General features: G+C 41.4%; 1 protein-coding gene across 1 annotated transcript; it reads left to right on the top strand.

Annotated features, from left to right (window-relative positions):
- The first annotated feature begins 1,747 nt into the window (after positions 1-1,747).
- On the top strand, positions 1,748-26,789 carry MPHOSPH8 (M-phase phosphoprotein 8). The gene is made up of 14 exons (XM_032207397.1): positions 1,748-2,005; positions 6,108-6,263; positions 7,175-8,026; positions 11,356-11,452; positions 12,547-12,798; positions 13,231-13,356; positions 13,443-13,531; positions 14,601-14,741; positions 15,193-15,279; positions 17,202-17,356; positions 21,175-21,329; positions 22,787-22,914; positions 23,663-23,746; positions 24,415-26,789. Exons 1-14 carry the CDS (start codon positions 1,748-1,750, stop codon positions 24,454-24,456), a joined length of 2,622 nt encoding a protein of 873 aa, XP_032063288.1. The 3' UTR covers positions 24,457-26,789.
- The last annotated feature ends 587 nt before the right edge of the window (positions 26,790-27,376 follow it).

Below are 27,376 nucleotides of genomic sequence, written 5' to 3'. Positions count from 1 at the left end.
TTTGTGATTCCTACAGTGTGCCTTGAAATGCAAACAGCAGAACTGTTGTTTTTCTCCTGCACTGTTTTTCTTATTAGTCATATGTCAGTTTGTGAATACATTGGTCAATTTTGTTAGGAGGTATGAGTTCTCTCTTTTTGTCAGCTATTGCTCTGTATTCCGATTTTATCCTGAGGAAAAGCTACTTGATTACTTTATACCAGACCAAACACGTAAGCCTAATAGTAAATCCAGAATAAAAGTGATTTATCTTAATTGAATGTGTTTTTCACAGGTGCTTAAATGAACACATTAACTCTTTTAAATTCAGGAGCTGTGGAGTCACTCTTTACTATGCTGTGATCGGAGAAAGTGTAGGTAGTGAGTAATAAGACAATTACTTGCACTGAGGCAGGATTGAGTGTGTAGAGAACAGACTCTACACTTGTTTGTCCAACCATTGAAAATGTTCAGAAGCAGCAGATTCCTCAACCACTTCAGGTAGGGTGCTGCAGTGCAAACAGGACATGCTTCCTAGTATTTGCTGAGAGAAAGAAGCATTGTAAGGCATCGCTAAGGAAAACTGTGAAATCTCTTTTATAGATGTTTTCTTGAGAATTTAGCAAATACCTGCCAAGGTTGGAGCATATTCCATTAATCCTGCCTAAGTACAGGAGGTTGCCAAGAAGATATACTGAGAGCCTCGTGTTTCTGAGATGCTAGGAATCCTAATGTTCACATAAGATACTGGCTCTTTTCAGTGAATAACACAAAGGAAAAGTGTTGTACTACATTTTCTATTTGATAAGAGCTCACATAATGGTTTCTTAAGAGCTAGGCAGACTCTTTAATTTAGAAAACTGAGCAGGTTCTTAATTTGTGAAGTCTTTGCATGGGCACTGGATGCGTAACTAGAGTTACCTCGGAAAGTGAGCACGTGCAAAACTATGAATAAAGGACTCAATTTGTACTTTCCTTTGCTACATTTATTTATTCAAATAGTTTGTTGCTTTCACAGTTGCAATGATACATCCCACGTGGGTATTTTTACAATGCAAGTATGCTTGCATGCAAAAGCCCTGAAGTTTCATCTGGGTGATGTGTATTCCTTAAGGAACTGCTTCCTGGGTAGTTTTGTTAACATACTGGCACTAGCACAGGCGGTTACAGTAAATAAGGCAAAAAGGTATGTAAAAGTAAATGTAAAAGGTATGTAAGGTAAATGAGGTGTGGCTTTCTTACATGTTTGTTTGTTTGTTTTTTCTCCTGTATGTTACCATAAAAAAATTGTGCTCACCTATAGGCAATAAGTTAATGTGCAAAATACTAAAAAATGTAAAGGGATTTCTTGTTTTTTCCTTATGAGAACCCCCCTTCCCCACCGGGACCTTGCCTTGAGGTGCTCACAGCCATCCTTTTGGCGCATTTCCCCCCAAACCCGTGGCTGCCTCCTGGTCCCCTCTCCACGCCTTTCCACGGACATAGGGCGAGCGGCGGGGGCTCTGGCCACCCGTAGCGCCATGGAGGTCCCTGTTGATCCCTGTTTGTCCCCGTGTGTCCCCCACTGTGTCCCCGTGTCCCCCCGTCCCGCCGGGGCCCCAACCCCGCTCCCTCCCCGCCTCAGCCCCGCGGGCGGCCCCCGCAGTCTGCCCAGCCCCTGCGTGCGTCAGGGGCTGGCTGCATTCCGATTGGCTGCGGCGGCCCCGCCCCGCCCGGCGGTGGCTGTCGCAGCCGCTTTTCCCCGTTGTCGGTTGAAGCTCGCCCCAAAATGGCGGCGGCGGCGGCCGGCGGCGGGGCTGAGGCGGCGGCGGCCAGGCGGGAGGGGGCGGAGGAAGAGGAGGAGGAGGCGGCGGCGGCCGCGGCCGCTGAGGGGGGAGAGGGCAGCGGGCCGGGCGGCCGTGAGGCGGCGGCAGGAGGCGGCGGGGAGGCCGGAGGAGGCGGCGGGGAGAGCGAGGAGGATGAGGAGGAGGAGGACGAGGAGGACGTGTTCGAGGTGGAGAAGATCCTCGACGTGAAGAGCGAGGGGGTGAGTGCGCGGCGGGGCCGGGGCGCGGTGCCCGCCCTCCCCTCACGGAGCCTGCCCCGAGACGGGGTTTTCCTGAGGAGAACCCCTCGTGTGTGGGCGAGGAGCCTTCCCCGGCGGCGCTGCTACGTGAAACGCGGTCTGCGAGCGAGGGTTTCCCTCTCTTGCTGCTCCAGCTTTATAAAAAATAGCAAACCTGACTCCTTACTAACTTCTCTTTTTGTCTGCAGCGCTGAGGTGCGCCGTGCTGCTACGCCTGAGCTGCAGGAGTGCCTTGGTGTAAGGTGTTTGGGCAGGGGGGAGCATAATGGAGAAGGAACTTGGAGGTGGTTGCAGAGTGTATTTTAGTAGAAGTGACAGGAAAAAAATGCAGGGAGACCCCTCAAAATAGAGGGACCGCTTCCAGTTGAAATAACTAGCCCTAGAGATCTTCTGGTTCGGTTTAGGAAGGAATATCTTACCTTAAAAAGGTAAAAAGCAGGACTGGATTTTTGAAGTTCTTCCAAAATTTCTTGAACTTCTAAAGCAAAAACTAATAAATAAATAAATAAATAAATAAAATCACCAAAGATGGCCTCTTTTAAAGTGCTTTTTGTATCTGCAAATTGTGCATTCTGGCTAACTTACGTCTTCGGTTTCAGGCTTCAGTCAGGTATGCGATGGCACGGAAGGCGCCCTGCTTAGTCTGAAACGTGAGGGTTTTGGAGCCCTTAGGTCAGGGAAACTTGAGGTGAAGAATTGCTCACGTGTTCGTGGTGCTGTCACGAATAGGCAGTTTCATGGTGCAGAATCTTGATGGCTTAAGAGGTAATAGCTTTCAGAGGCTCCAGAGGTAATACAGCATTTCTAGTTCTGCCTGTATAAAGTGTCAATCAAAACAGTGTGTCTGGCTTGAAAGCAAGAGTACTTTTTCTGCAGTGATGGCAGTGAAAATCAGCATACTGGGGGAAAAGGAGGAACGTACTGTTCCACACGCTTCTAAAGAGCACCGGAATGCCTGGAGTACCCCCCTTAAACGTGTCAGTGGTGTCTGCTGGCTCTGGCAGCCCATTCTGCTGCAGGCCCTGAATGCTGGGTGCTGGAGGTTGCCAGGCTGGGTCAGAGCACTGAGCATTACCGTGTGCGTGTGCCTCACCCAGTGCGTGCTCGTTGTGGCCTCGTAGCATGGGCTGCAGTTGTGCCAGATCGCCTTTCTGTTGCTATTCAGTGGGGTGCCACGCTCCTGTGCTTCAGACGTGCTGGGCAAGGCAGGTAATTGCTCACACCTAGTCCTAACATCTGAAAGGAGTGGAAAAAAGCTGCGTGGAGCATTCAGTGGAGCATACAGCGTGTAGTCCGCTTCGGGACAGTGATTCCCAGGTAGGTTAGGAAGCCCAAGGAGATGTTGAACCAGCTGTTGATTTCGTGTGCTGTGTGTGCATGGCACAGAGCAGCTCCTGTCACCTCTGGTCCCAGTGTTGCTGGGGCTGGTGGCAGCACAGCAGGGCAGCACTCTGGGCACAGGGTCGGGCTGGGCAGCTAGACTTGCTGGTAGATGAGACACTAACTTGTCCTACTTGAGGCAATTAGCAATAAAAATTTGGAAATGTTATATTTAGAAAGCCTTTTGGACCACACTGAAATTCTACTAAAATAATGGGTACTAAGGGAAACTGTGACATTTCCCTGTAGAAATGGGTAACATTAACTCTGTTCTTTAATGAGGTGGTGATAGGAGCTCTAACCTATCACTGGCTCTTGTGGAAGTTACAGTGGTGTAAAAATGTTTTGAAGTTTTCTGTTATTTATAAGTGACAGGAGAGAAATAGTGTAGAATAAATTAACTTCAGCAGGTAAGGGAAAGGCTGTGTATGCATCTTTAATATGATGCTCCATCTCCTGCCTTCACTTACGCTGCATTTTTTCTATTATTTGCCTTATGGTGGATGTAGTCGTTCAACAGATAGACCTACGTTTATGTAAGATTTTGTTTTATTCAGCTTTCTCAACTAATTAAGTAACTTCTGACTGCTTTTGTACCTGAGTTATGAGGTGTAATGGTGGCAGTAACGAGCTGAAGGAATGGAATAACCCTGTGCTGTGGGACAGGAGGGTGACAGGCTGTAGGAGAGCACCTGGGGGTCCCTGCAGGCAGGTAGGTTGAGCAAGAGTGAGCTGTTCCTGCAGCAAAGAAGGCCAGCAGCATGAAGAGAATCGAGGGTGATGCTTCCTCCTCTCTTAGCACTGCTGAGATGCCCCAGGAGTGCTGCGCCGAGCTCTGGGAGAGACATGGACACAGCAGAGTGAACCCCGCGAGGGTTGTGAAGGCAGCGTGGGGACCTGGAGCACAGGGCACGCAGGGCAGTCTGATGAGATACAAAGGAAAGATTTCTTTGCTTTGAGGGAGTGGGAGGAGTTCAGAGGTGTTATGAAATGTCCATCCATGGAGATCCTTAAAACTTGACAAATTTCTGAGCAGCCTGATCTAGCTGGAGCTGCTTTGAGCAGGGCATTGTGCTTGTTAGTTCCAGAGATCACTTACAACCAAAATTATGCCGGTGTTTGTAACAAGAATGTTATGAGTTGCTGCTTTCATGAGGAACCATGTTAGAAGAGAGGAAGAGACAGGTGAACATTAGGTTTAAAGCTAATTCCTGAATCAAGAGTATGGCTAAGCTAAATTATAAGAGGAAGTGTTATGTTAACGTATCTGAATATAGGCTTTTTCATTTATTTATTTGTCTGTGAAGCAAAATAAGGTTGTAAGCAGATTTGATTGCTGAAGTTTTATAGTTTTCAATATGTGCTGTATATATGAATACACTTCTTGAAAGGTCAGTGGTGCTCAGGCAAAAATAGAAAAATACAGAAATAAACATTTCTAATACAAAGTGTCAAATAGCAGTTCTTTTGAAACTTTTGTTCTCCAGGCTTAGTTAGCAGTGTAGGATCTTTGGGAGCATCATCAATCTGTTTATGAAAGAAAGAGATACTATTATTTCACCTCTCTGAAGGTGTTTTGGTTAGCAGCTTTGTGAACTTCTTTAGAAAATAAGTTTATAAAATAAGTTATATTGCCTTATACTCATTATTACCCTTTTAATGGAAAATGGACTTTCTTAAATTTGCTGCTGGTCTTTGTTATACAGGGGCTTAAAGAGAATGCAGATTTAATCAATGAAAGGAACCCCTTGATTTCATGGGATGTGACTCTGCTTTTTGGTTAAGCTCGGTGCACACAGCCCAGAGTTGCCACTTGTCTGACTATGGCAGCATTATGCTTGGACCAATAAGCCTTGTCTTGCAGCAAGAAAATGAGTCTGTATTGAGAAATATCAGGATTCAGGCTGCTTTGCTTAGGAGAAAGCAAGAGAGACTTGGGTGAAAAGCATCTTTTTCTTTTTTTTCTCCTTCCCTGAATGGTAAAAGACTTTCTAATCAAGTAGAAAAACTTGGAGACTATAAGTTGTGATACCATCCTCCAATGAAGTCAGATACTGTTGAAACAATTGGTCTAGGGCTGTCATAGCATCTTTTACCGATGTCTTTGTAACCAACTTTGGGATGTGCACAATCAGGTTTCATCTAGATTTGACTTGATCTCATTGAAAGATGCTTTTTTCCTGAGCAATTGTTACCATTTCGGTTTATCAAAAGTGACATTGCTTATAAATCTAACACGTTATCAATTCCAGTTAAGAACTGTGTGAATGGTGTTATTGCATTATAAATCTTTAGGCTTTAAATTAAGTTCTTCAGTGAAGAGCAGCAATTAAAACTTGTACAGAAGAAATATTAACTTAATTTTGTAACTGTCAGAAAATCAATTTCAGTAAAATGTCTGGGAACATATGTGCATTGAAACTGTGTTTCTGACAAAAATCAGGTAATACGAATACTTGGGTTAAAACCACTACAACTACTGAAACTTTACAACCTCTTCAATTCAGCATGTGATGCAGATGGGAATAATTCTAGGAATTCTTACCTCAGCATGAGGTTGAATTCCCATTATATTCATTTTCACATACGCAAAATGATGCATCCACTGATTACCCACAAGAACTGAGTACATTGCATAGTGTTGTATTTTATTAAATGTTTGCTTGTTTTTTTTTTCTTGCAGGGTAAAATTCTGTATAAAGTCCGGTGGAAGGGATATACCTCTGATGATGATACCTGGGAACCAGAGGTGCATTTGGAAGACTGCAAGGAAGTGCTGCTTGAATTCAGAAAAAAAATAGTGGACAATAAGCCTAAACCTGTTAAAAAAGACGTGCAGGTGTGTTTCTCTTTCTGTTATCTTAAAATGAAGACAAATTCCCTATCTAGACTCTGTTAATGGAGGACACAAGAATGGAAGACATCTGGGATATGGAATTAAAAATATTCTCTTTGATCTAAAACTGTTTTGTTTCAGCAGAAACTGAATGTTGCTGCTGCTATTTGGTTAAGGATTTTTTTTTTGAATTGACAGGCTTGCTTGTAGAGTCGAAATTCATTAAAACTTTATTTCAATTTCTAATGAGACTATATAAATGATGTATCGTCATTGTGGTTTGCTTTTGACAACAAAACCAACCCCTTTGCCTGCCCACAGGCTTATTCTTGTCACTGAAGTTGGATGCTGCTTGTTTCACCCTACTGCTTTGTGTAGCAGATTAAATTAATGGTTAACAAGCAAAACCTTTTAGATAAGATAGGAATACAGAAAAAAAGAACTGCAAGAAGGCAGCATATGGCTTTTTTCTCTTTTTTTTCTTGTTCATTTTTGTTTAACTGTTTAGTCATTTTCAAAATCATGTATAGGAATCTGAAAGCTGCTATTTCTGAGAAACCTGTGGATAAATCTTACAAAATCAGGTTAATTGCTTTTGGTGTAAAAGGCTTGTGATTTAATTCTGTTCTGGAGTCTGACTGCTGGATCTCCAGTTGCCTTGGTTTCCTTGTTTATGTATTGATTCTCTTTCAGGCAGTTAGAAATATGATTTAGGTAAGTGAGCTAGAATTGTGTTTACAAATTTTACAATTTGGCAGAAAGGAATGTTATTTGTAATGTTTAAACAGCAATTGACTTTTCCAAAAAGCATCATCACTGCCATTTCTGGATGGCTTATGCTAAAGTGATACAGTTTAATGAGGAAATATATATATATATATATATTTTTTTATCTTTTCTGTCCTGCGTTTTAGAAACTCTCTTTAAATGATGATGTATTTGAAGCAGAATCTGACAGTGACCGGCAAAGTGAAACAAAAGATGATGTTTCACCAAAGAAGAAAAAGAAGAAGTCAAAAGATGGAGAGGATAGAAGCCCAGATGACCCGAAGAAGAAAAAGTCTAAGTCTGCAAAACTCAAAGAAAAACCCAGAACAGAATGTGAAAACTCCTCAGATATTGTGGTTTCAGATTCAAAACCAAAAAAAAGGACTTCAGAAACGAGGGAAGATTCAAAGGATCCTAAAAAACAAAAGAAAGAAGATAGTAAAGAAGTCAAGAAAAAGAAAGGAGAAGTTAAAGATGTAAAAGTAAAATCAAAAGAAGATTCTAAAGAAAATAAAAAATCACGGAAGGAGAAGCAAGATGTTCAGTTTGACTCAGAGTCAAGTACTTTAGATGATGCACTTTCTCAAGGAACTGATAATGAAACCTCAGACTTATATTCTGAAAATAAAGAGGAGAAACAAAAGGTGAAATGTGGAAAAGAGAGATTGGAACAAGAAATTGCTGAAAAAGATTCCATTGCTGACAGGCATCTGGATGGATCAGCAAGTAATGAAGATGATAGTGTTGAGGTTAAGGTTAAAAGAAAGAAGAAGAAAAATCTGAAATCTGAAGATTATAAAGACGAAGGTAGAAAAGTAGAAACTAAAGATAACTATTTAGAGAAGAAGAGCATGCACAAAAGGCAAAAAGGTCAAGAAAAAGTAAAAACCGTAGCTGCGGAGTTGGAGAAAGTGCCAGCTGCTCCTGCACCAGTGCAGAAAGGTTTGAAGTTGAGCACTGATGAAAGAGGAGGCAAGTCCACGGATTCAGCTGGGGAGGTAAGCAATGTTACAACATTAGGGTGGTGGGGGAGGAAGGGGTTAATCAAACACATTTGAGGTGGTTGAGGTACTTCAAAAGGCTACTGTTTATGATGGCAAAGAGAAAAATACGAATCAGAAGGTTAATGAGGTGAATAAAAAAGTCTCAGTGCCCAATCTGTAGGCCAGGCTGAAATATTTCTGGATTCTGAACACTGGAAAAACGGGGAACGCTGTAGGAGAGATGAGTGAGTGTCTTTAGGTGTGAAAATATGAATTTCTCCTTGATTTTTTGCGTACCTACTTAGGGCAAAATTTACTGTTCCAGAGACACGTGCTTTCGTTTTCAGCCTCTTGTTTCCCCTAGCCTCAACAGTAGGGCCTCAGTCTGACTTTTTTCTTCTTGCATAGTAATGCTTTCAGTCTTGTAGCAGCTATCCAATGCCGCACAATGAAGCACATTTTTGAGGTAAGACGAACACTTGATCTGTCTCAAAAGCCAGCCACTCAGTTGTGCTTTACATGCATTAGCACCTTCCGAAGAATCGGAATGCTGAAATTGCTTCAAAACCCAAGTCTCTGAGATAATTGTGCAGCTTGTCTTGTCTTGTTAGAATTCCTGTGCTGTGCACAGGAGATGCTGAGTTGCACGGCTTGGTGTCATGGTAACTGCCAATGCTCTACCTATTGTAACAAATGAACTAATCAAATACTAATAGAATATTTAATTTCTCTTATTTAATTCAATCAGGAAACCAGGGTGGTAAAAGCAAAAAAAAAAAAAAAAAAAAAAAGTGTGTAGTGGGGGGAAAAAAAGCATTATTTCTAGAAAGTTTCTGAGAAAAAGCTACTTTTGGAGGATTTTTGTTCAGTTTCTTGAGGCTATTCTAATATAATTTGCAGTTCTTAAAAAATTGTTTGCCCAGAGATACCCCTTTCTGGTATGGCTGCAGCCAAAATCCCTTGATACTTAATAGATTTTATCCCACTCCTTCTAAGACCACAATTCCATGGTGGCAAGTGCCTTATTTCTGTAGATTCAGCTGTGGTCCTCTGCTTCAGACTGTTTTATGTATGGAGTAGGCCACCTTAAACATGATCAAGTTGATTTTGGATAGAGAATAGAAATATTACGTGGAATAATCTTGGAGCAGAGCTACACAAAGTACTATTTTTGCAGGAGCTTAGTGGTGAAAGCTCTTGTAAACAAGGTTAATAGCATCGAGGCATAGCTGTGTCAAACAGCTCTTTAAATAATCCTCTCTAGACTGTTAACTAACTGGAATGGCATGGCCCTGTAGTACTCCAAGTATGTTTGAGGCTACAGCATTCATAAGAGAGCAACATTGGTCGTAGTAATTGGATACATCTTTGGAATCCTGTTTTATTTACCAAAGCATAAAAATCCTGTCATGCTAAATATGAAGAAATAATTAGCAGGTGGAAGCCTGTGTTTTCTTTTTGCTTTTCAGCCAGCACTGTCAATAAAATGTCTGTATGTCTCTCGTGTGCTGAGGAATCATGGAAAACATGCTGCTTTTTGCTCTCAGGGACCTCAGACAATGTTTGCTGTCACTGGCTAGTTGTTCTCCAGAGCAACTGCGGACTCATTGCATGGGTGGGTTTGGTGGAGAGCTTTAGGGTTTTTTATGGCTTCACAAAGCTGTTGGCCCAATCAGATCATTCCTCTCGGATAAAATTGTCGCATCGTTATCAGCTACCTGTCCGTGATTGTGCAGCTCTGATTACAGAACATTGTTGTGTCAATTTGTAGCACGATATTCTGTTTGAAGTCATTTTGTATGCTGAACCCTCCTTTCCTTTTGATTTACCTCTGAAAATAAATGCAGGGTGCATTGTGCATCTAATCAGTATTAGAAATCTGGAATAGAATTCAGGATAACTGATTATAACAGCCCTTGTGTTTAGCAAATACCTGGTAATGGTTTTGGTAAATCACTTGTCCCCTCCTACTTTGGGCATCTGCCTGGGACAACAGCTGCCTGTGCTGCCAGTTAATCATGTCTGTGATTAAAAGCTGGAGTTTTGTGGGGAAGGAGGGGGAGAAAAGGAGGGCTCAGTGCTACAGCTCTGCTAACACGTTATCGTATGCTAAATTAATTTATTTTAATTCTTTACCTTTCTAAGAAGTGGTAGCATTTAATGATGAATTCAGTCTGTAGTGCTTTGGTGGACTTATTCTGGTGGCAGTTTTTCAGAAAGCCCGTGCTATTCCATGTACCCAGTTAGTGTTGGGGCTGATAAAATGCTCCTCCCTCCTCTAAAAATAACCTCCCTCCTACTCTATGGTTTGGAGGTTGCTGACTGAATGTAAAGAGAGGTTGGAGGAGAAGAAGAAAGGCAACCTTTGGGAGGAGGCAGTTGGTTTCTTATTTTTGATGCAGTTGGTTGTATCTCTCCATCTGCCATAATTTATCTGATACTGGTAAAGCTAAGCTCAATCTTCTGTGCGGATAGAATAGATTTTGGTGGATTTTTTTTTTGATTGTGCATTTTCCACAAATGACTATTGCTACATTGTTCTGTACGTGTAAAGTGGAAACCCTGAAACCTTCTGTATACAAATGTCAAGTTTTCTCAGTTATGGTCAAAGTCAGTTGTGTCATAACTGCTTTGAATATGGTGCTACGAAGGTCTTAAATACTTAGAAATGATTGCATTGTATTCAAGTTAAATATTGGAAACAAATGAGAGGTTCACAACTTCAAATTTCCTTCCTGCAAATAAGTGTTTTATGATCCCTAAAGTACTTTGAATGTTTGTGCCTCCTTGATCTGTAATTTCCTTATTTTTGGACCAAGGGATTTTAGTTGTTTTGTCCCAGTTTTAGTAGAGAGAATACTTCTAAAATTAAGAGACTTCTGGTTTCTACTTGCTCTGTATTCACAAGTGATTTACCAGCTAACGTTTAAGACTTAATGTTAAATAGAGAAAGTTTCGTGTTCCTTTTTTTTGTCTTTGCTTTATATATATACATGTGCATGTGTGAATATCTGTCTATCTCATTTTGATGAATTGTAAAGCACAAAAATTTTAAACATATGCTGGTTTTGGCATATGTAAGCACCTTGCATGACTGGGATGCTGCAAAAGTCAGAAATGAACTTCCTTAATTTAGAAATAACATCTTTTCTCTTACTGAAGAAGCCTTCACAGAGTAACTCCTGTCTCACCCATTTAATTCCTTTTCTTAGGAATGTCTACAAGCCTGCTATATACAGTTTTCAGTAGTAGTAATTGTAACATGAGATCACTGGAGTAGTGAAAGGAGATTTATTTCCCTTTTTCTCCCTACCACTTTAATTTTATCTTTTTCTTGATATTAGGAGAAAGAAATAAAGAAAACCGAAATAAAAGACAAATCTCTGAAAAAGGAGCCTGAAAAAGAAGAAAAAAGCAGAAAAGAACAGAAGGGCCTAAAAAGTAAGTGCTAATTGCTAAAAAGAGAAGGGGAAGACCCTTCTAGGCATTCTCTTCTGATAACTACAAGAGCAGATACAGTGTATTTCTGTAGCACATTTCAGAAACGCCATTTTTTGTTCTTATTTTAGGAAGCAAAAGCCTTTTATGGCTTTGTTAACGTATGCTTCATGAGAATGCTGTATGTGCTTTCATATATGAGGCGTGAAAGTGTCTATAAAAACATGAGAACCTTCTATACAAGTCAGGATTTTGCCCTTTTTCATTTAGTACTGTCAATTATGCTTCATAATCATGCTGTTAATAGCAGTCTTTTTGGATGAATTCATCCAATGGTTCTCTATTTCCAGAATTGTTTTGTTATCACTTGATATACACATTCTCTATTTTTAGAGTAACTTGGAGAGGTTCACTTCAGACAAACTTCCTACCTGGTGGTTTAGCCACATTGAGTTATTGTTCAATAACAGAACAGGTTGCTTTGAAATAGGAAGAAAAGTCTCTAGGTTGTGCTTCTGTTCTTTGCTGTTTAATAGAGTATTGATATTACCACTCTTGATCTCAGTAAAATTCTGGATGATTTTGTTCAGGATAAATTTCCTTGCTACTCTGACAAGGATAAACTGAGAGGAAAACAAAGTAGTCCACCTTTGGTCATTCTGAATAGGTATAGGAGGAGCTCTAGTACTTCAAATAGTTATTGCCAGAGGAACATTGTTCACTTAAAAGATAATAGATGCTTACAGTGCTCAAGAAAAGTGGTAACAGACTATTAATTACTGTTCCACATACAGCATGTGTCCTTTGTTTATCACAGGAACTGAACCATATTTTCAAAGTAATAATTTGTGCTTGATTCTAAACCAAATTTGTTAAAAAGGTGGTGGTACTATGTAGAAAGCAGCCGGAGCCCAGACTTCCAGGGTAGTTGGAGGTGAACTTGCTTTCCCTGATTTTGGCTTATACTTAAGCTTGCTGCTATGCTCCAGCAATGATTAAGTTTTCTGAATGGACTCTGGTCACTCACTTAAACTTTGTTATGTGATAGTCTTTAGTGGCTCAAGTAGTCACTCTTGGTAACTGTCTTAATATTCTAGGCTTTAAAGACATCAAAAGTGCATTTGAATTGTTTAATGTAGCTTCAGAAGAGAAAAATGACTATTCTGAGAATAACCGCAAACGAGAAGAATCTTCGCTAGAATGTAAATTCATAGAAGAATTAAAATCAAAGGACAGCAAGGTGTACAAGGAAAGGAGGAGCATAAGAGATGAAACAGAAACATGGAATTACATTGCTGCAGAAGGTGATCGAGAAGTAGTGGATGTGTGTCAAATGGAGGAGAACTCTGGTGAGCCGTAGAAGCAAATCTAGGAGAAAGCTGAGCACTTGCATTTAGTACTCTCCATTCCTGCTTGCATCTTTCAGTGCTCCAATTCTTGTTTCCCCTGCTGGCTATAATAATGTTTTCTTTTGAAAACTCATTGATAACTTCTCAGCTTATCAGTGTGTTCCCAGTGTATTCCTGCTATTGCTGTAACACCGCTCACCATCTCTGATCCCTTCAGCCTAATGCTGTAGAACAACTAAGAGATTTCTTTCAAGTGTCTGCTTGTAACGTGGCTGCTGTTGTTTGGAACCATTTCACACTGGCTTCCAGAGTGTTTGAATGAAAAGTAGCATGTTGTGCTGCTGATCATTGAAGCAGTGAATGATCTGGAAACAGATAAGTTACTAGTTACTTATTTTTTTGTTTTCTTCTGTGAAATCAAATATGTGATAGATGGCAAGCAACAAGTCCTGAGTTTGGGTATGGACATGCAGTTGGAATGGCTGACACTAGAAGACTTCCAGAAGCATCTCGATGGAGAAGATGAGAATCACGTCTCAACAGAACCAATATCCAGCAGTGAGTAGTTGCTGGGAGGAACGGATGTTTCTGATCTGGCATTTCAATGTGGAATATTCTATAGCTGCATTAACTTTATTTTCTAGCACTCCTGAGGGATGCTGTCAAAAGCGGGGATTATATGACAGTGAAGATGGCACTTTCTTCAAGCGAGGAATATAATCTGGATCAAGAGGTAAATGCTCTGTAATAGAGCTGTTGAGGGGGGTGGGTGGGAAGTACAAATGTGGATTGTTTGAAAGGCTACGTCCTGCTAGTAGCAGATTTCTGTTTCACCTTGGAAAAAGCACAGTGGGAGAAAAGGGAGCACAGAATACAAGGTTTCAATATTTGTTCCCATTTCATCCAAAGAAAAAGTGAAGTTTCATAGAAACATCCTACTAGCTGGATTTGCAAAGGATTTGCCTACTGGATTTGAACTGAATAATAAACATAGAATTTTAAGTGGTATAAGGAATGATGATAGCTGGCAGATTAAGTGCCTGAAACATGTAAAATGTCTATACATGGAAAAAAAAGTCGTTTTTTTTTTTGTTGTTCAGCAGACTGGGACAACTTCACCCCATGAATAATTTTTTTTGTCAGCTGTGTGCTTACTGTTTTTTCCTTCAGGGGTCTATTTTCCTGTTAAACAGTACTGCAACTCCGTTTTCGAGAATTAAAATCTCTGACATCAGGATTTTAACCAGTGACCTTGTGCACTCATGTAGCATTTTGAGGACTATATGTTATGCTAAAACTTTCATAGTGTGGGAGAAAAGAAGATGCAAAATGAGCTATTGAGGCAAGCCCATGGTTTTTGAATTGTAGTGTCTGATGGACAATGCAAGGAGTGGTGAGGAGACTGGCTGCCCACAGGAATCTCTTCGTATTTTTCCTCAGATAAAATCCAAAAGCTGTGTTGTGGTAGCAACTGGCTTAAGGCAATGTGAATTTTCTCCAGTGGTTCTCCTTTTTTTTCCACTGTCTTGCCGTCTTCCCCGCCGTCACATACCTTGCTGCTTTTCATCCTGCCTCGTTCTGTTTTTCCTTCTTGTTCGGCTCGTTAGATTTATGAAGCGCCGAGTGTGAGGCCTGTGGGCGAGGGAAGTGGGAGGTGATAGTTTGTCAGCATCTGGCAGTCATCTATGTGTGAATTCTTCTGCTGGGGAGGAGAATCTCTGTGAAACCTGTTGATGCACTTGCAGTCTTTGTCTTGCGGCTTTGATTTATCTTCAACTATTTGGCAATGATTGTTGTTGCAGGACTCGAGTGGAATGACCCTGGTGATGCTTGCTGCTGCTGGTGGGCACGATGACCTCCTGCGGGTCCTGATCAGGAAAGGAGCCAAAGTTAATGGCAGACAGAAAAATGGAACAACTGCGTTGATACATGCAGCTGAAAAGGTTGGCTTGTTTTCCATCGTATTTGCAGTTCTTGGCTCTTTTATGTACATGCAAAAGTGGGATCTGTTTTTTTCTGCCCCTTTAGTTGATCCCCAAAAAGGGAGACCTTAAGCTCTTCCCAAACAAAGTCCAGCTTGATTAAAGTTAAAGGATGTTTCATGGTGCTCTCTTTTGTTCAAGTTGGTTTGTGAGCTTCCCAAGTACAGGAGATACAAGGCCAAAGGAAAGCTTGATTCCAGTTTCATGGTCAGTGCAGGCTTTTTTTCCCCCTTAAGTGATAACTAATACCAAGTTATGTAAAAAGTAAGAATTAAATGCCTATGGCTCTTTATTTGCCAGAGTCTTAAATGAGTTTTATGAGCAATGGGAGAGAACAACTGCAATTGTGACGTGCTTATATTTTGAAAATGAAAACTGAATATTTTATATTTACTTGTTTTGTGCTTTTAAGAATTTTCTTACAACGGTCGCTATTCTTCTGGAAGCTGGGGCCTATGTGAACATGCAGCAGAGCAGTGGTGAAACTGCTTTAATGAAGGTAAATTCAATATTTGTCCTGATGCAGTTTAACAATAATACTTGGGAAACTAATAGAGTATAGAAGACAAAAGTGCATTTGCAGAGTTGATTTAGGCAGGGGACATATACTGCATTTGAAATACAAACACTACTCATAGTTACTTGAGGCAGTGTTTTGATCCATTTTTTTTAAGGTATTATATCTAAACCATGGATCCAGATGTCATCAACCTAGTGTTAAATGTGGCTTCTCGTCTCTTCCACTGTTTGGGTCAAAGAAATGTGGACGTGGTCTTTAAACTGAGATAATCTGATTGTCAGCAGGGAGATCAAAAACTCCACAAAGGAGAATCTTTCACAGAATGTTGCTGTGAAATGTTGACTTCTGTCTTATAATCGCTGGCCAGAAATAAAGTAACTGGTTTACAGTCACCATCCCACGGCCTGTTCTGCACCTTTATTTCCTCCAATCACAAAGGAAATAATTTGTTTATGTATTTACTGTTGTTTTAATGGGAAAATTCTAAGACTCTTAAAACAGCCTGTGCTCCTCTTAATATTTTCTGGTTTGTATTGGATAATTCCGCTGAAGTTCCTCTTCCTGATAAACTTGCTCTGTTTTCATGGAGGCTGTTTACAGAAGAGATTACAAGAGGTTTTCTGTGCAAGACAACGTCATATTGTTTCTGTTTTAACCTCTGCAAGGCTCAGAGAGTTCGTATCTTCTGTAAAGAAAGTGGTGACACATTTGTGGTTTCCTCAGTCACTTACATCCAAAATCTCTTTGCAGTTTGTCTACCTCCATGAATCTCAGTTTCGAGCTTCATATTTCTTCAGCAATATTTTTGTTTGATACACAGCTGTGCATACTTCCTAATTGGCATCCTACAGTGACTTATTCCCTGTATTTATTTGCTGTGCAGATATGAAGAGTTGGGTCTTAATTTCCTGTAACTTACTGAAACAAGTTTAGCCATGTGTGGATAAACATACCGATGTGTTTATCAAGTCACTCTTTCTTAACCTGAGGAGCTGGATCTTACTTCTGAAAGCGGGGGGAGGGAAGTCTTGGCAGTTCATTTTTCTCAGAGGTGATACGTGATTTTTGTGGTGTTGTAGGGTTCTTGTTTGTTTGGGTTTTTTTTGGGAGGGGGGAAGGGTGTATTGGTTTTGTTTATTTATGGAAGATTAGGGATTGAAAGTGGATATGAAAGTTCAGGCCTTAAACAAATTTCAGATGTTCATTTCTGAAAGGCCTCGTGAGGATAGAAATTTATATCTCTTGTGCCTTTCCCTAATTCTGAGTGAGATGTTTGAAAACAAGCTGCCAAGAGTAAGTTTGCGTCCTTCAAAGTAGGGCTTTATTTAGCTTTTCCTGTACCTTTGTCCAGTCTTCAGTTGAGATGCCCTGAAATTAAATTCTTGCTGGATGTAATGTTGATCAGGCTTGGACACTTACACAGTTGAAATAGTATCTGTATAAAATGGCTAAATAATTTGGGGGAAATTCCACTCGTTTACTGGAAATCTGAAGTAATGGACGTTTAGGAGTGTTAGATCAGTCATCCTGAATGCTTCTGCAGAAGCCTGTTTGTTCAGGCGTGGAGGCAGTTTACAGTAACTGTCCTTGAGCAGCTTAAATCTTGTCATAGAACTTCTTTTTGTCTTTTTAGTAATCCTTTTGGCAACCCTGAGTGTTGCTACTTCTGTGGGATCAGCTGCATAGTATTGCCTGGGTAAAGGTGAAGTATTTACATGTATGTGGCATGATCCTGAGTTAGCAGGATTTGTGCTAGCATTCCCTGGATGCCTACTTAAACTTGTTTTCTGAATTGTAACTAAATTTGGATTTTAATTTGTTTCTGCAGTGCTGCTTTCTTTGGTGTTTCGCTGTTCTAATGGGATTTTGTTGTTGCCCATCCTTTCCTTCTCTCTGCACAGGCGTGTAAAAGAGGGAATTCTGACATAGTGCGGCTTATGATCGAGAGCGGAGCAGACTGCAATATTTTGTCAAAGCATCAGAACAGCGCACTTCATTTTGCTAAGCAGTGCAATAACATACTGGTATACGAGCAGCTCAAGAGTCATTTGGAAACGTGAGTAAACTGTACTTTGAAGTTTGTTCTGTCAAAGCTGGAAACACTGGGCCTGTCATAATTTGAAGTCATGGGGAAGAGAAAGAGTTCTGGAAAGAAAGCATCTGCTTTGGGCACAAAGCTAACTGATAAATCATGTGAAACGCAAACTGTGTGAGCTAACAATTGCAGGAAGTTACTTAAACACCGAGTAAAAAGGTGGGGAGGGGAAAAAGGGAATTAGTAGAAGTGAAAGATTCCTCAGAGTAGAAAGAAAGTAATCAGAAAAAATCTAAGTATTGGACAGTTGAATGTGAAATCTTATTAGGGCATGGAAGGTAAATCATTAATTTTTTTTTTTTAAAAAGCAGTCTTTTGTGGGGGGAGGGAGGAGGGGTAGAAGACAAAAAATCCCTGCAGATAGGAAATAATGAGGGTGTTGCTGAGCCTTAAGAGTCAGTTGTGAGCGGTGAGTTCAAGAACTCTGTGCTGGAGAGGTAGGTACAGCTAATGTTCCAGTAAATGATGGAAATGCAAACATTTATCATGCGACAGAATGGCCAAAGAGCAGTGCAGTGTATGTGGTGTGTGGTGAAATACTCAGAACGGATTAACAGTGATACAAAGTAGGGACAAGAATAAAAGTGGAGAGAAAGAGTAAGCTCTTCGAATGCCAGTTTGGAAGAATCACTAGCTAACTGATAGCGTATCAGAGCAGAAGTTCTTAACCTACCATCTCCAAACTTGAGTGACCTTTAGAGAAGGTCTCAGCTTCTGCAGCAGGTGAAGTATTGCCATGAGTGCCTGAGGAGTGCCAGAGGAGTGCTGTCTCAGTGCAGGTCTTTTTGTTTTATGATGACTTTCTTTCTTTGTGGTTTTTATGTATAATTCAAGAAGACCAACGTATGAGGTGCCTTGTAGTCATTCTCTTCTTTTTTAGTCCACAGAAAACTGTTTCCATCTCTGGTCTTGTTTCCCATCAACTAACTTCTTAAATCTATTTTGACAGAAACTGCCTCTTAAATGTCACTGCTGCTTGCTGTAGTACTGCTAATGCTCTTATTCTGTTATGAAACTAGTAGTAGTCTTTCCTTTATAACCTTATAAATGCTCCATTTAAGAACACCAAGTCTAAAAAATTAATATTAAGCAAATATAAGCAAATGCTCCCATACAATTGTTGTGCTGGTGTTCACAATGGAGATTACAGAACCCTTCTGTAAGGCAGAGAAATTTGTGGATTCTTTTGTAAAAAGTCAGTAGAAGACATTTTATTGCAAACCAATAAAACCTGAGTATATTTCCAAGGCTAGGGGATATTTGCCCGTGATGTCTAAAGGAACTCAGTTATGAAGTTAGTTTGGTTGAGGCTGGCAGGGCCCCTGGAGGCCCCTGGTTCCCCCCTGCCCAGGCAGGGACACCCAGAGCAGGCTGCCCAGGCCCACGTCCAGGCGGCTTTTGGAGCTCCCCAAGGAGGAGACCCCACAGCCTCTCTGGGCAGCCTGTGCCAGGGCTCCGTCACCCGCCCAGCACAGCAGTGCTGCCTGGTGCTCAGAGGGAGCCTCCTGGGTGCCCGGCTGTGCCCATGGCCTCCTGTCCTGGCACTGGGCACCACTGAGCAGAGCCTGGCTCCGGCCTCTCTGCACCCTCCCGTCAGGGATTTAGGGACACGGATGAGATCCCCCTGAGCCTCCTCTTCTCCAGGCTGAGCAGCCCCAGCTCTCCCAGCCTCTGCTCACAGCTCCAGAGCTTCCATCGTCCTGGTGGCCCTGCCTTGGGCTCTCTCCAGGTCCCTCTGGTACTGGGGAGCCCAGAACTGGACCCAGCACTCCAGGTGTGGCCCCACCAGTGCTGAGAAGGGAAGGACTGGACCATGGGCACTGGTCTCCAGCTAAACTTCCCGACGCTGTCTTTTTGCTGCAGTAACTTGTTCAAATCCGGCTTGATACTGGAGGGGGTGAAGCAGTATTGTGGCACCAGTATTTTTAATGCACCATAGTTTGTCTGAGGTATTGTAGATCACTGCATTTAACTTAATTAAGTGTTAAAAGTATAAAAACTAATAATAAAATTTCAAACATAAAAAAATTAAGTGAGCAAGGGCGGGTGAAGTAGATAAATTCTCAAGAGTTAGCTTTTTGAATGCAACAGCAAACACACAGACAAATGTGATCTGGCACGTGCCGTTCAGTATATTGAATCTTTCTTTCATTCACTGCTTGATTCCTTTCCAGACTGTTTTATATTTAAAATCTGCCATCTTCAGGTTTGGCCATGCTGGATGATCTGTTTTGTAAGATCTTGAACATGTAATTTTGCCAGTGAAAAGGCAGGTGAAATGAAGTACTGGTAAATGCAAAGTGATGTCTGTGGGGTTTCGCTGTAATAATGTGAATTACAGAGAGTAAAACAGCTCTTGTGAATTGAGAGGGCTTCTGCACTCACCATAATTACCTGAAAATACCAGCTCAGTGCTGCCTTTAAATCAAAAAGGAAGGTAATACAGTAGTAGTGAAGCTGAAAATAAAATCTAAATCCATGTTGCCTGAAGGTCTTAAATAGCGCGTCCCATTCCCTTCACCTCTTTTCAAAAACAGATGAAGCAAAAAAGGTGAAGTAGAAATGGTCAGAGAGACAGAGCAGAAGCAGCTCCCCCCGGGGCAGTTTGAAAGCTCAAAATTTCATTTTTTCAGTTGTCAGGGGAAAAAAAAACATGAGGCAGGTTCTAGAGGCTGTCCATTTAAATGATTAATAAGTGGGAAACGGAGGAGTATTTTTGTGCAGGAAAGCTGAATTACGGATTTCATTGCAAAATGCTCTGGTCACGATTGCATGGGAATTAAGAAGGGATTAAGCGGATCTGCGGAGAGGTGCGGTTTGGTTTTGGATGCCTCTAAATGGGATTGCTGGAAACTAGGGCAGCGTACCTCAAAGACTGCTGTTCAATCTCCCTTATTTATATAGCTCTGGAAACTGGGCTAGGTGAGCTTCTGGGCTTGCTTTGGTATGGCAGTTCTGGTGGTTTCTTTCCAGTGAAAAACCTCAGGTTTTTAGGCTCTGTGGGTGATAATCTCAGGCTGGCGTGGAGGGGAGCTGTGCTTTGAGTCATGGCTCGGAAAGCTGCAAAGCAGAGAGTCGGGACCTTTGCCTTGCAGAGGCATTTAAACCTCATTTATGTCAAAACAGCTTTCCAAAGAGGATTACTTGATAGCTGGCTTGTCAGAGTGCCAAATACCATAGGTTAATGGGGTCTCTCTGTTGAAGGACAGCCTGCATGCTTAATTTAGCAGCCCCTGCCCTTCCCAAGTACCCATTTTATTTATTGCCTGGGGGCTATTTAATTGCTGTTTTTTCCATGGCGTTTTAATAGAGCTGGGAATAATTGGGAATTGCATTCCTCTAACAGTATGACCAATAAAATTATAGAGTGTCTGATTTACCTGGTGTTGTACTTGCAGTCCGTGGGTCAGCCGTGCTAGGGAAGCAGTCCCTGTTCAGTCAACTGGTACGTGCCTGATGTTTCAGCAACATCTTCCTACATGAAGAAGCATGTGGCTGGTGAGAGTTCATGGTACCTGCTGCAGTGGACTTGTCCACAAAAATAGACAGCAGAGACCTGATGGATGGATTTCACAAACAGATCTCTTGATAAAATGTTCAATTCCCACAATATTGGGACCTGGGGTTCATCTACATGTAAACGTTAGTAATGAAGCCCTGAAAATTGGGAATTCAGAAAGGTGATCTAAAATCCTGTTTTGTGTCGGCTCTGATCAAGTCTGCGTCTGGTAAGGTAATTTACTGCGTGATGTACAGGCCTCACTTCTTCGCTCTTCCAGGCTCTCAAGAGTAGCAGAAGATACCATCAGGGACTATTTTGAAGCTCGTCTTGCTTTACTGGAGCCAGTCTTCCCAATTGCGTGTCATCGGCTCTGCGAAGGGCCAGACTTCTCTACGGACTTTAACTATAAACCCCCACAAAATGTCCCAGAAGGTAGGGATTTTGTTGTGTTTCCTACTTTCTGTTTTTTAAAAAGTAAAATAGCGCATTGAGAAGCTGCCCTTTAAGGATGTCTTAAGTATCTGCTAGGTGAAATTGTTTTTGTCACCTATTATAATAGAGTGCATTACGTTGGGGATGTTCTTTATACTCAGATTAAGGAATGTGGAAGTTGAAAGAAGGAAGCCCTGCTTTAGGGAGAGGAGGAACATGTTTTAATGCATTGTGGGTGGGTTTTGTGTATATGTGTTGGTGGTTTGGGTTTGGGGGTTTTTGGTTTGGCTTTTTTTTTTTGTGGGTGGTTTTGGTTGTTTTTTTTTTGGGTCACCACATAGCTTATGCAACACATGAATTGAAGGAAGGGGTTGCCTATGTGACAGGTTTACCTTAGGACAAATAATAATTAGAAATATTAATCTAAGAGAGTACTTTAATATTTAGACATCTTAACGTAGAAGTACTTTGAGAATCTAGTAGTGGATCACCTTGTTTTGTATACAGTGCCTAACACACTGGTATCTTGGTGTGCAGTCATGACACTATTGTGACCCAAACCCAACTTAGAAAGGCTGTAAATAAAAGAAGCCGGTGTCAACCAACTCTGTTTTGCCTCTGAGCCCCTTTGACAAGCTGAAGATCAAATTCCCAAGATACTTAGGAATACTTCTTCATTCTGTTGGGAATCCAGAGAACAATCTGATGCTCTTTTTAGCTGAGTCGTTTTTTCTTGCCTTTTGAGTGTATCAGGGAAATACCTTCTGATGCTGATCTTGTTTGTTTTTTTGTGTGTGTGTTTTGTTATTTTGTGTTTTTTTGTTGTTTTTTTTTTTTTTCAAAATAATGCATTGATGTGATTGAAATACTACTAAAACTAGGATTGTGAGTGGTTATGTCTATCCAATTTTTATTTGTTTGGTTAAAATATATCCCATTTTTTGATGCAATATGCTTTGTAGAATTAGGAAATGTTATACATTATTACAATGAGGCATTTGGGGGTATTGAAGACAGTTGCTTATGAATTTCAGTGCAGTTCTTAAAAATCTGTAGTTAATTGAGCTCAGTTGTCCTTACCAAGAAAAAAGACAGCCCAAGCTACATTAAATTCCCTGACACTTTAGATAAATCTAAAAACACAGAAGTGAACTGTACCTGAGGATTACTGGATCCATTTTGTTTTCCTTTGTAATAGCCACGTGCAGTTAGTCCTGCTGCCAAAAGACCTTGGCTTTGTGACCTGCTCAGTTGTTCTGTGTTTAGGTTGTGCTAGGGAGATCAGATTTTGCATATTTGCTTTTTTTTCATATTGCTTCAGTGCTCCGTTGGAGTTTAATATTTATACAAATGGTAGAGGTGCCTAACTGTTCGTATCCAAAAGTTCAATGTATGTGGTTGTTCTAAATAATGGCTCTTGTTTCAGCCTTATGTGACTGAGTTGCCTTCCCTTTTAGGATCTGGAATCCTTCTCTTCGTTTTCCATTCAAATTTCTTTGGTAAAGAAGTCATTGCTCGGCTCTGTGGACCATGCAGTGTACAAGCTGTGGTTTTAAACGACAAATTCCAGCTCCCTGTATTTTTGGTAAGTCACCATATAACTGACTGTAAAACTGCTCTGTAAAGTCTGTGGAACAGCCTGGGAAATTTTAGAGCCTTAATTTGGATTTCAAGTGTTACGATGCAGGTGTGGTGGTGGTGGTGGCTGGTGATGTTGGTGTGTGTTTTTTTTGTTGTTGCTGTTTACTTATTTTTTAATTTTTGAAATGAATTTTCTGGTGTGTGTGTAAAGAACTGCCAACCCTGTAATATTAGATTCCTTAAAAAGTTATGACTTAAAAGCCAGGGGCATGGCTGTGGGCAGCCTGCTCTGGGTGTCCCTGCTTGAGCAGGGCTCAGACCAGGTGGACCCAGAGGTGCCGCCAACCTCAGCTGCCCTGTGACACTGCGACCTCAGGACTGAGGGCTTGAGCAGGGTGGCGACAACTCTGAATCTGAAGGTGCTTCCCTTCCCAAATTCCCCTGGCCTCTCCAATTTTTCACCCGAGTCTGTTATTAAATATAACTGTTTTGCCTTGTTTTAATGAACTCCCTCATATTTCTACCAATTAATTTAAATTTCTTGGTGTTTTTTTTCCTGTTAAACGCATCACTGTGCACTGTTTTTTTTTCCCTGCAATTATGACAAAGGTTATTTGCAGCATGTGCAACTTTAAAACAAAGAAACAGACACACACCCCCTAGTTTAAATGTCATGTTCTGTTATTTCAATTCTCTCCGCACTTTTAACCATATCCTGCCACTAATTTTGGTGATTTTCTTTTTCCTTTTAGGATAGTCACTTTATTTATTCCTTCAGCCCTACTGCAGGCCTTAACAAGCTTTTTATACGGTTAGCAGAAGCTCCTACTGCCAAGGTACCAAATGCTCTCAAATACTGTGCTGTACAACAAGTTAACTCTTCTGTAGTCTGAGTGCTTCTGGTTGTGTGTTGCAAATGTAAAACCAAGGATTCCCCACTGTCTTCTCAACCCACTTCTTATCAGGAACTTGTGCGCTGGGATAAACTAATGGTACAGCCAAAATTTTTCTACATCTGTACTGTGAATTTAATGACAACTACAGGGAGTTGTCATCTGCATACAGGTGTTTGTTGTGTGCCTTTAGAGTTTGGAAGCATTCACCCCAATATGCAGTGTGCTGTTAAACAGCCTGTGGTGTCCTTTGTGTGTGCTTCCAGGTGGTTTGGGCAGTCGTCCCACTGCACGTTGCAAGAGGAGTTACAGATCCTGTGTAGTGGGGCTTTTAATGGAAGATGGACCAGTAAATTTTCTAGATCTTCATACCTAAGACTTAGATTGTTAAATATTTTATTGTGCTCTTCAATTTTTTAATCCATTATGAATAAGCATGTTCGTATGAAAGCGTGTGTGCATGTCTAGTTCATACTTTTCCTTTTTTTCCTCTTCTGCTCATGACTGAGCAATCTCATACATGCCTTTCCTCATGCTGTTACATTAGCAGAAGCGTTCAGTACAGCTTCACGTGAACAAGCTGTGTATGAATCCTTTGCTTGTTTTTTCAGGTAAAGCTGCTAATAGGAGCGTACAGAGTGCAGTTGCAGTGACCTCACAGTTGCAGACGTGTTGAGTGGACCGACACTTTTGGAAATACTTCTGATTCCTCTGCTCAGAGACTGACAAAGCAGTTTGGAACTTTTTGGCACCACACCCTTAGGACTAAGCTCCCATCTCACTGGCGTTTGTTGGCATTCATATAGGAAAGGATGTGTTGGAGAGCAGCTGCGTGTGCTACACTGGTTGGGACAGGGTTGTCAGCATTTTTTTTACCTTGTACAGATGTAGATGTAAGTATTTGTGCCAATACACACAATTCTGTTTTTCTTTAACTTGTGGAGTCCAGACTGCGTATTTCAGCTTTTCCACAATGTGGAATGGTGCATATGAGAACTATTTAAGGTAACTAAGTAAAATGTTTTTTAATAGAAGGATCTTTTCCATTTGTAAACTACAGTTTTCTACTTACTCTAACTGTAATGTTTCTATGTAAAATGCAGAACTGATGTATTAGAGCCATGGGTAGAAGTTACACTTTAAAGTTACTGCATTAGACTTAACCTCGAATCGCTAGGGGCTGCGTTCTGGTTTGAACCTCTTCCTTATGTTGCTTCCTGATGATAAAGCAGGTGTGCTTAGAGGGATTCCCTTCGGACACACAGTTAAGTCCATGTGCAGGTATGAAGAAAGGCATCCAAATAGGCCCAGTTTGCAGAGGGCTGCGGTCAGATTCCTCCTTAGGTCAGTGCTTGAAAACTAATTTTGTATTAGAGAAGCAACTGATAGTTTTACAGGCATCTTAACTGGGGAGTTTTTAGTTAAGTGGCATATGGGAAAACAAAAGCTGCAAACAGCAAACCAGAAAACTCATTAACCTACCTTCAGTGTGCAGGCAGTGCTTTTTGTAGACGAGAAGGTACAGAGGGCTTCAGGTGTTCTCAGCCTGGTGAGAACACGCATTGCCCTCTAGTTCAGAAGTTCAGTTCCTGAGTGCAAAGAGCTGCTATCTTTTTTTTTTTAAATGCCTCATTTTATCGGATGACAGCAGTTCTGTGATGGTTCTGTGCTATACTATACAAATCTAACACTTCTGCATGAGGTACAGAGCATTTTTCTTTGTAAATTAAACATCTTGGAAAGTAAAGGGGGAAAAAAACGGAGAAAAAAAACAGATTGTGCCTTTGCTGTTCTGGTTGCCACAGGTAGTTTACATGCCACTATGTGCCTATACTGCTCACAAAACTATTGTGGATAAATTCTTTAATGTATTTGAGTGCTCACCATCAAAATGGTGCAGATGTATCCTTTTAAGAACTGTGACTTTGTATGAAAAAGTTCAGTTAGCCAGGTTTTAATTTTTGGTTCTTGAAAGTTTAAAACTTTCATAATGAGAGATGCCAAATTATCGTAACGAAGCACACTATTTCAATTTTGTGGAATGTCACATTAAGCTCTATGAAACTAGAACAGCAGCACGACGTACTCGCTTCTGTTTGGATTTAAAATAGTCTTTTTGCAAACAGTATTGATGAGATGTTAACAGGTCTGGGTTTTGAACAGACGTGTTACCTCCGCCTCTGAGACACGTGAGATACCTCATTTTGCTAAGTTTCGACGCCTGAGATGCACAAAAAGCGCTGGCTGAGAATCAGGTTTGTCCCTACCAGCACTTGGGAATTTTGTGTAGCTGCGTTTCTTCTTCGTCACTATTAACGAACTTTTAAGCATATTATGAAATAATCCTGGAAGATTAATAAGGGTAGGGTATGTTCTGAAGTGTTTCCTTACATGGGAGTGATCTCTGTCATGTACGTGGCTACCATTTCCTCACTATCCCTGCATTGTACGCTTCAGAGTATGGTGCGTGCGTGGTGACTGCTGTACAGCACACCTCGGTGGTAAACGTTGGAGCTGTTCAAGGACTGTGCGAAGACGGGGACAAAGGGTTTGTGAACAAATGTCCATATAATATTTAGATGCTATTTAGAACCTGTTGTACGGTCTAACCTAAAAATGTCTAGTACTGCTCCAAGAGTTGGCATAGCAAATAGTTGTCAAAGGTGGTGTTGGGGGGGGATTTTTTTTGTGTTTTTTTTTTTCCTCCCTTCCCTTGAGGTGTTTGGGAGGGAGGGAGGAGTTCTGCAGGACTGGGGAATAAAACCTGAGTTCATAAAGCTCTTACTGAGGGATGGATTTTGCAGCCATCTCTTTTGGTTGGGGATATAAAATTTAGATCCCTATTTAAGATGTGTAAAAGGTGTATGAAAAGATGTTTAAAGCTGTTACTTGTCTGACTTTACTACATTGTTTTTATCCAACTGCTAAGTAAAAGGTTTTGGTGGACAAAGGAGAAAGAGAAGGTAGCTATAATAAAAATCACTTCTGTAGACACTGTGCAGAAATACTTCTGAAGTATTTGTGTGTTTTTTCTTGCTGCTATCAATCAGCAAGGCTGAGCAGCTGGCCTTACGATGAATGGCAGTGGCAATTGTCCTGATGGCTTGGATTTGTCATATTTCACTGCTGCAACAGCAGCACTTGTGGTCCTGACGTCTCTCACAGGTACTGGAGGCTGGTGGGTGACAGAGGTGGCTTTCTCACAAGTCGTCTGAGCTTTCTGCATCCATGTTGTGAAAGGGAGATGCTGTAGAATGATGAAGTGATGAAGGCGCTGGAGCATCTCTGCTGTGAGCAGAGGCTGGGAGAGCTGGGGCTGCTCAGCCTGGAGAAGAGGAGGCTCAGGGGGATTTCATCCGTGTCCCTAAATCCCTGACGGGAGGGTGCAGAGAGGCCGGAGCCAGGCTCTGCTCAGTGGTGCCCAGTGCCAGGACAGGAGGCCATGGGCACAGCCGGGCACCCAGGAGGCTCCCTCTGAGCACCAGGCAGCACTGCTGTGCTGGGCGGGTGACGGAGCCCTGGCACAGGCTGCCCAGAGAGGCTGTGGGGTCTCTTCCTTGGGGATCCCCAAAA

This window comes from Aythya fuligula, chromosome 1, assembly GCF_009819795.1.
Source record: "Aythya fuligula isolate bAytFul2 chromosome 1, bAytFul2.pri, whole genome shotgun sequence".
In the NCBI taxonomy this organism is placed as follows: domain Eukaryota; kingdom Metazoa; phylum Chordata; class Aves; order Anseriformes; family Anatidae; genus Aythya; species Aythya fuligula.
Note: the sequence above shows the minus strand (reverse complement) of the source record. Positions and strands in the feature narration are given on the sequence as shown.